Consider the following 7,711-nt stretch of genomic DNA (forward strand, 5'->3'; position numbering starts at 1 on the left):
GGGGCTGCCGTCCTCATTCCGAGCTCCTTCTAGAGCTTGGCTTCCGCTGAAGCGCAACTTCCGCGCCCAAACCTTGCTTTTACGACGGGCGGTCCGCGTCCAACGGTCTCTTACAGGCCTGCCCTTTCAGCTCCTCGCCCTCCCTTCCTCCCCTACCGGTCCCCTCCCCTGCTCTGGACGCCCGCTGCAATCCTTTGGGGTCTGTGGCTGAGTAGGGAACTGCCGACCCGCGATCCGGAACGCGCCTTTGCGGCCGCCGGGAGCATCCTGTGGCCTCTCTCCGCGCGGCTACCCGGCCGCGGCGCGAAGCGGTCTGGAGGGCGAGCCCTTCCGCGGCCCCAACTCTGCCGCCTGGTTCCCGGCATTGGGAACCAGGGCAGGGAGGGGGCGGGTGTTTCTCTGCGGGGGAGTGGGGAGGAAGCTGGGCGGGTGCGCGCGGTGCTCCAAGCTTGGAACCAAGGAGGGCGCGTTGGTCTTGGGCTGGTGGAGGGTGGGTCGCACTGCCGCGGGGAGTGGAGGCGGGGCACCCGGGCGTGTCGGGAGGCTGGGGCCGGCGGCACTCGCTTGGCGAGGGTGGGGGCGTAGCGCTGCGGTGGCGGGAGGAGGCTCCGGCCCTGGTCTCTACTCTAGGCCGGGGTCGGGGGCGCATAGCGGCCGCCGGAGCTTTCAGCAGGGGGCGCTGCTCCGGGCGTTGGGCGGGGGGTGGGGTGGGCCAGGAGGGGGGGCCGCGGCTGGCCGCGCACACTTCCCCCATTATTAAACACTATGTTCAAAAGGCGCCGGGGGACTTCCCGGAGCCACGGAGCCCGCGCCGCCCGCCCGCCCAGCCCACGGATCCCATGGACCTGAACGCCGCCGCCGCGCTGTGCCTCTGGCTGCTGAGCGCCTGCCGCCCCCGCGACGGGCTGGAAGCGGCCGCTGTGCTGCGAGCGGCGGGGGCTGGGCCGGTCCGGAGCCCGGGGGGCGGCGGCGGCGGCGGCAGCGGCGGGCGGACTCTTGCCCAGGCTACGGGCGCCGCGGCTGTCCCGGCCGCTGCGGTTCCCCGGGCCCGCGCCGTGCGCCGCGCCGCGGGCTCCGGCTTCAGGAACGGCTCGGTGGTGCCGCACCACTTCATGATGTCGCTTTACCGGAGCCTGGCCGGGAGGGCTCCGGCCGGGGCAGCCGCTGTCTCCGCCTCGGGCCATGGTCGCGCGGACACGATCACCGGCTTCACAGACCAGGCGACCCAAGGTACTTACGCCTCTTCTGTGCCCGCCCATCCCGTCAGGTCCTGGGCTGAGACCAGCCCCGGAGCCGTGCCGCAGCTCCGTTACATTTGGAGCTGCGGCCCCTTGCGGCCCACCCTCAGGTGATAGAAAGAAACTTCGCCGAGGCCAACACTCTCCAGCCCGCTGCACCTGGACTGTGGCGAGAGTCGCGGCAGCTCCCGGGGCCAGTCCCAGAGGGCTGACTGGTCCCTCTCCCAGGTCTCCCTGGCCTTGCAGGCCGGCTGGTCCCCTCGAGGAGGCAGGCGGAGGCCAAGATTCGCGTCTTGGGGAATGGTCTGGAGTGGCCTCGGAGCCCTCAGAGAAGAAAGGAGGGCAAGAGTTGTGTTCCCGGGAGTCACACCGAGAGGGACTGCACAGTGGTGAGGGTGATGGCTGCTTCCTTGCAGCAATTTCTGCAGCTTCCAGTCTCCTGGGGGTCACACAAACTGGGGGAAGCCCAGGGAAAACTAGGGCAGAGGCAGGTATCAGACTAAAGTAAATGGCCCTGGAGAGGCTGGTGGCATCACCAGGTATGAGGAGTGCCCTGCTCAGCAGGTTGGTCTGGGTGGTGGTGGTTTGTATGTGTGTGACATGTGTAGCTATGGGTGCCTGTGTCTGGTGCTGGGCCCCTGGGAGAGCCAGAGGTCAAATATTATAGTGGTGTGGGGAGGAGAGGCCTGCTGGGGACCCTGCAGGAATGCAGGCCTCTCTTAGACCAAGCACCGCACCTTGTTCTACCCTGGGCCTTCCAAAGATAAGATGTAGGTGAGGCTGTGGTGTGGCTGCTGTATGTCATCTGGATTTTATTAATCTCCATTGAAATCATTAAAGCAGACAGATAGAGAAAATTTACCTAATTTCAGGCGGAAATGCAAGTAATTTCGGCCTTAATTCTATCCAGCCAGAGACCCAGCATGGAGGGCAGGAGGGAAAGAAAGGCGAATAGGGCTGGGAAGTGAGCGGGTGGGGCTGAGGCAGCCCTGCTTGGGAGCCACTGACGGTCAGCATACCTCAGGTCCTAGCCTGGGAAGGCAGGCAGAGGCCTTGCAGTGACCAGGTCATCCATCCCCGCCAGCACATGCCCAGTGCCTAGCACAGACTGCCTTATTTTTGGTACCTGGAAATCTTGGTACCCAATCCCCAAATGGCCCTATGGTTCGGTTAGAACTATCAAGCCTTCTCTGACGGCCTGACATGGCCCCTGGGCTGGATGCTGGGATACTTACAGGAAGCCCTAGTTCTGGTGCACAGGGACAGGGACGGGTCTAGACTGAAGGGGGCCCTGTTCTAAGTGGGCACAGGCACCAGAGTCTTCTTAAGGTTGAGCTAGTTCTACCATGGTCTCAAGACAGGAGATAAATCCTTTCTGGGGAGCTCAGCTTGGCTGGCTGAGCCTGAGAGGCCTCCTCTCCCTCCTCCCTCTTGGGGGAAACAGAGTGGCAGGGCTGGTGAGCAGGGAGAGGCAGAGGATCTGCAGGGAATCTCAGAGAAAGTGCTCCTCGTGCGGCCCCAGTGTGCCTCTCCGGCCTCCCTCTCCACCCTGAGTCTCAACTTGGGACAGGGCTGCTTGAGGTCCCCAGAAGCCATTGATAGGGATAGAACCGGGACCTCAGGTATCAAGGCCTGACGTTCGCGGATGCTGAGCAAATCCCCAGTGGTGGGGGGAACCTGCATAGTCTCTCCGAGTTTAGGGGCAAAACGAAACCATATGACCCCCTTCAAAGGGAGCTCCTTATCTGCTGCGTGGTGGAATTTTAAACTTTTTTTTTTCTGAGCCCAAAAAGGAAGAAAAAAAAAAAAGAGTGTCCACACTGGAAATAAAACCCCTAAGCCCGAGTTAAGTCACTACAGAGGGAAGAATGAGCCCGCGAAGGGACAGACAGGCGGCTCCTGGAAGCGAGACCTCGTTCGGGACGCTGCCCTCACTGCAGCAAGGTCATTCCGGGATGCCCCGCACCCCTTCGGGAGGTTCCTTGTGTTCCTTTACTGCCTTTCCCCCTCCCTCAGAGGCCGCGGGAGCACCGGGAGGAGGTGCGTTTGGGGTTGCGATCGCGAGCAGCAGCGCCCATTGTTGCAAGACCTTGGGCGAGCCTGGCCCCTACCTGGGCCTCAGTTCCCCTTCAGCAGAGCGAGGTTGGACTAGAGGGTCTCTGCGGCCGTGCAGACGAATTCTCCTGGACGAATCGCCGAGCCCCAGCCTGCATGGGAGACGGTGGCCAGCGGGGATGTCCAGGCTGGGTTGGGGGAACAGAGGTAGCGGAATAGTTTTCAGGAGACAGGAATTTTCCGTTTTCGCACAGCCAGGACTCTCGGCTCTCCTGGGGGATCAGCAGAGCAATAGCGGTAAGTCTCCTTAAGGCCCAGGACCTCAGGAGGGGGTGCACGACTTCTTTTCACCCCAGCCCCGAACTCTGATCTCGGATTCTGGCCCGCGGCTCTGGGTCAGGCCGCGGAACTGTAGCAGCCTTCAGTCCTTGTCTTGCTTGGGCGTAGGGGTGCGCTCCTGGTCCCGCGGCTCAGGGATATGCAGTGACCATGGGTTGTTGGCGTGTTGGGACTTTTGGCTTGCTAAACCAAAGCTCGGTTCCGATAGCCCGGGCGAAGGCGTCCGCTGCTCTGGGCCAGGCTGGCAGCGTTCAGGCTGGGGCAGAGACGCGGGGTCGGGCGCTGGCTCCAACAGGCCTCGCTCCCACATCGAGGACAGCTGGGCCATTTGCTGTTAGGAGGCCCGGCGCTGACAGTGTGCAGGATTCGCTCTTACTCAGCTCTTTCTTTCTGTCCCTGCCGGTCCCCCGCAGACGAATCGGCAGCCGAAACAGGCCAGAGCTTCCTGTTCGACGTGTCCAGCCTTAACGACGCAGACGAGGTGGTGGGTGCCGAGCTGCGCGTGCTGCGCCGGGGATCTCCAGAGCCGGGCCCAGGCAGCTGGACATCTCCGCCGTTGCTGCTGCTGTCCACGTGCCCAGGCGCCGCCCGAGCGCCACGCCTGCTGTACTCGCGGGCAGCTGAGCCCATAGTCGGTCAGCGCTGGGAGGCGTTCGACGTGGCGGACGCCATGAGGCGCCACCGTCGTGAACCGCGCCCCCCCCGCGCGTTCTGCCTCTTGCTGCGCGCAGTGGCAGGCCCGGTGCGGAGCCCGTTGGCACTGCGGCGGCTGGGCTTCGGCTGGCCGGGCGGAGGGGGCTCTGCGGCAGAGGAGCGCGCGCTGCTAGTCGTTTCCTCCCGCACGCAGAGGAAAGAGAGCTTATTCCGGGAGATCCGCGCCCAGGCCCGCGCACTCGGGGCCGCTCTGGCCTCAGAGCAGCCGCCCGACCCAGGAACCGGCACCGGGTCGCCAAGGGCAGTCATTGGCGGCCGCAGACGGAGGAGGACGGCCTTGGCCGGGACGCGGACTGCGCAGGGCAGCGGCGGGGGAGCGGGCCGGGGCCACGGGCGCAGGGGCCGGAGCCGCTGCAGCCGCAAGCCACTGCACGTGGACTTCAAGGAGCTCGGCTGGGACGACTGGATCATCGCGCCGCTGGACTATGAGGCGTACCACTGCGAGGGCCTTTGTGACTTCCCTCTGCGTTCGCACCTCGAGCCCACCAACCACGCCATCATTCAGACGCTGCTCAACTCCATGGCGCCAGACGCGGCGCCGGCCTCCTGCTGTGTGCCCGCACGCCTCAGCCCCATCAGCATCCTCTACATCGACGCCGCCAACAACGTTGTCTACAAGCAATACGAGGACATGGTGGTGGAGGCCTGCGGCTGCAGGTAGCGCGCGGGCCGGGGAGGGGGCAGCCACGCGGCCGAGGATCCCCAGCTGATGAGCAGCAGCGGGCCAGCCTGTCACCGAGCGTGGGTTCATGTCCGATGTGACCCAGCGCCCTCTCGAAGGAGGGAGAGCACACGTTCACACTCACACACACTCGTGCAGTCACGCACATATCTACCGGGGACAGTATGTGAAAGCCTTGGGAAGAGATGACCTGCCGGTCCCGAGTGTCAAAGCCTTGTGTATTTTGCAAACAGATAATGGCGCCCACTGCCCCCATTTGGGGAGAGGAAGGTGTTTGTGCTGATGTTGCAGTAACAGGCAGGAAAATCAGGTAGCAACGGGTTAGGAAATTGGGAGCTCCAGAATGGGAGAACCAAAGGGGTACTCGAGCATGTTTTATCTCACTCCTTTTTGTTTCTGGCCCAATGTGGGGCGTCGCTTCCCTGGGGGGCTGAGCGCCGCGTGGTGCACTCCGTGACCCACTGCAAGGCTGTAATGCCCTTTCCGAGGGTTTGTGTTGCATGGGGCCGTTTACTCCGGAACTGCTGCAAAAAGCATCTTTCTTTTTTAACTTTTAAAATTTAACGTGCCCCTCCTTCATTTCTGAAAGGGAAGTTTTGTCTGAAAGTAGGTGTTGTGGAGCTTCCCAGATTTCTGCAAAGGTCGGTACCGCCCCCTCCCCCCCCGCCCGCCCCCCCTTTTTTTAATCAATTCCAATTGGAAATGTTCTGGAAGGTGGAAAGGATATTTTTCTTTTAAACGGCTGAGTCTGATCTAACAGGATATTGGGGTGGAATAGGATCTGCCAGGATCGGAAGCTCCCCAGTTGGTCAGGGGGAGGTGATAGCCATGCCTTGGGTGGCTCAGGAGGAAGTTAGTGCAATGGCCGGGCATGGGGAAGGTGGGGTTGGGGGAGGGGAGCTACTGCTTTTCCTAGAGACCTGCCAGGAGGTTTTCCTAAGAAGCCAGGGAAGAGGCTCTCAGGGCTTGAAAGGCAAGGAGGTGTCCTGGGGCCCACTCCAGCGGAGGACTGCGGCTTGTCAGCCAGGTAGGCGGGCTTGTGCTAGTTACCAAGTAAGTCGGCCTCCGCTTTTTACCTGCTTTCGCTGTGTTGTTGCTGTAGTTTTTGGCAGTGTGATAGTAACGGGAAGTGAAGCCACTTAAAAGTGCTTTTGTCAGACTTCAACTCACAACCCAGATCTTTAGAGCTGGGGGAAGGTCTGCCCCTTCCCCTCATCGGCTCCCTGGCTTGGCTGCTGTGCCCTTGGAAGGGCAGGGCCTTGGTGTGGGGGAGCAGAGGTGGAATATCCCCCAGTTCCCATATTTTGCCCCAAAGGGTCTTATTGATGGGAGGATTTTCTAGGCATGTAAAAGTGAGTTCGAACATTCAGCCTTCACTGTTTGATTTGATTTGTTTATGCCTGGGAATCCTTTGCGACTTTTTGTCAATAGGTTGGGAGAGGGAAACTAGTTGGACTCCAGCTGTCTGGGGCTTCTTAGAAAAGCCCTGCAGCCCTCCCGGTGCATCTGTGTGATGTTGTGCAGGACTTTCCCCTTCAGAGTCCTGGGGAGCATTAATTCCACCGTGTGTTGGATGCAGGACAATTCATACACATTTTGATTCTCAGTGATTACACTCTTGAGAGAGAGAAGACAGACTTACGATTTAGATACAGCTAATTTACTTAGGAGCCGTACCTGAATCGGTTTTCATCCTGTAAAATTCTCCCAGAAGAAAAAAAGTACACATGTAAATTACTCTTAAAATTAAGATTCCCCCCCCTCCTATTATGTGAATTTATATTCTGTGGCTGTATGAGTAGCTATAAATAACCAGAACATGAACAGTCTCTTCAGGTTAAAATTTTTAAAAATATCCAAAAGTGGCTGCTCTGGTACAATTCCATCTTATTTTAGTGACTGGGCAAAGATGGTCCCTAAATCTGTGGATTTTGCCAGAGATGCCTCACTCTCATTTTTAAAATGAAGCTTGTCATAATGAAGAATTATATTAAAAAAAAGCACTAAAGTGTTAAAAGTTGTAGTATTAGAAGGTTTAGAAAGGAAGTTAATGACAAAGTACAGTTAAATGTTATTTTGAATAAAGTCTAGGGTATTTAATATCTTTGGTAAAAGCAAACATTTTGATACTTTTTTAGTGACTAGTAAAAACAATTTTTTGGGCAGAAATGTCTTGATTTAGCCTGGCCTTTTTATGGTAGGGAAAAAAACTGTCAATTTCCCCTCTTTCCTTCTGATGACCTCCTTCTAACGAGATGTGTTGTGAGTGGTGTGGGAAGTAGGTACCTTCCTGCATCTTGAGTTCAGGTGGCACCCGGGGGAAGGGGTGTTGTCCTTGGACAGTGACTGTTCCTTCCATGGCCCCATACCCTCAGTGTGCTCTTTGTTTACTGGATGAAAGGAATGCTTCCCAGATTTCCTCTGGAGCAGGTGAAGCCCCCAGGGGGCCACTCTGCCCAGCCCTCTGGCATCTCAGTCCATTCACTAGGTGAATGCAGAGGATCCATTTCACTTTGTAAAAATGACAACAAAGGGCCAACACATGTGGGGCAGATGGCTTTTTGCTGCTAAGATGTGGTTTAACTAGCATTGCTGAGACGTGGAGAAAAGCGTTCTGCCAGCACAGTTGGTAGTAGCACCCTGAGCTCTCTGTCTTCTAGGTAGCAGGGGACAGGCCTGGGTG

At 58.9% G+C, this 7,711-nt stretch overlaps 1 protein-coding gene across 1 annotated transcript; it reads left to right on the forward strand.

The window, feature by feature from the left end:
- The first annotated feature begins 251 nt into the window (after nucleotides 1-251).
- GDF7 (growth differentiation factor 7) lies at nucleotides 252-5,072 on the forward strand. The gene is made up of 2 exons (XM_003275985.2): nucleotides 252-1,230; nucleotides 4,046-5,072. Exons 1-2 carry the CDS (start codon nucleotides 840-842, stop codon nucleotides 5,005-5,007), a joined length of 1,353 nt encoding a protein of 450 aa, XP_003276033.2. The 5' UTR covers nucleotides 252-839; the 3' UTR covers nucleotides 5,008-5,072.
- The last annotated feature ends 2,639 nt before the right edge of the window (nucleotides 5,073-7,711 follow it).

This window comes from Nomascus leucogenys, chromosome 19 (assembly GCF_006542625.1).
Source record: "Nomascus leucogenys isolate Asia chromosome 19, Asia_NLE_v1, whole genome shotgun sequence".
NCBI lineage: Eukaryota > Metazoa > Chordata > Mammalia > Primates > Hylobatidae > Nomascus > Nomascus leucogenys.

Bases quoted from the DNA above. Each gene is read 5' to 3' on its own strand.
- GDF7 (XM_003275985.2), top strand. From the start codon at position 840: ATGGACCTGAACGCCGCCGCCGCGCTGTGCCTCTGGCTGCTGAGCGCC. The intron at 1,231-4,045 runs GTACTTACGCCT...GGTCCCCCGCAG, and splicing joins CACAGACCAGGCGACCCAAG to ACGAATCGGCAGCCGAAACA.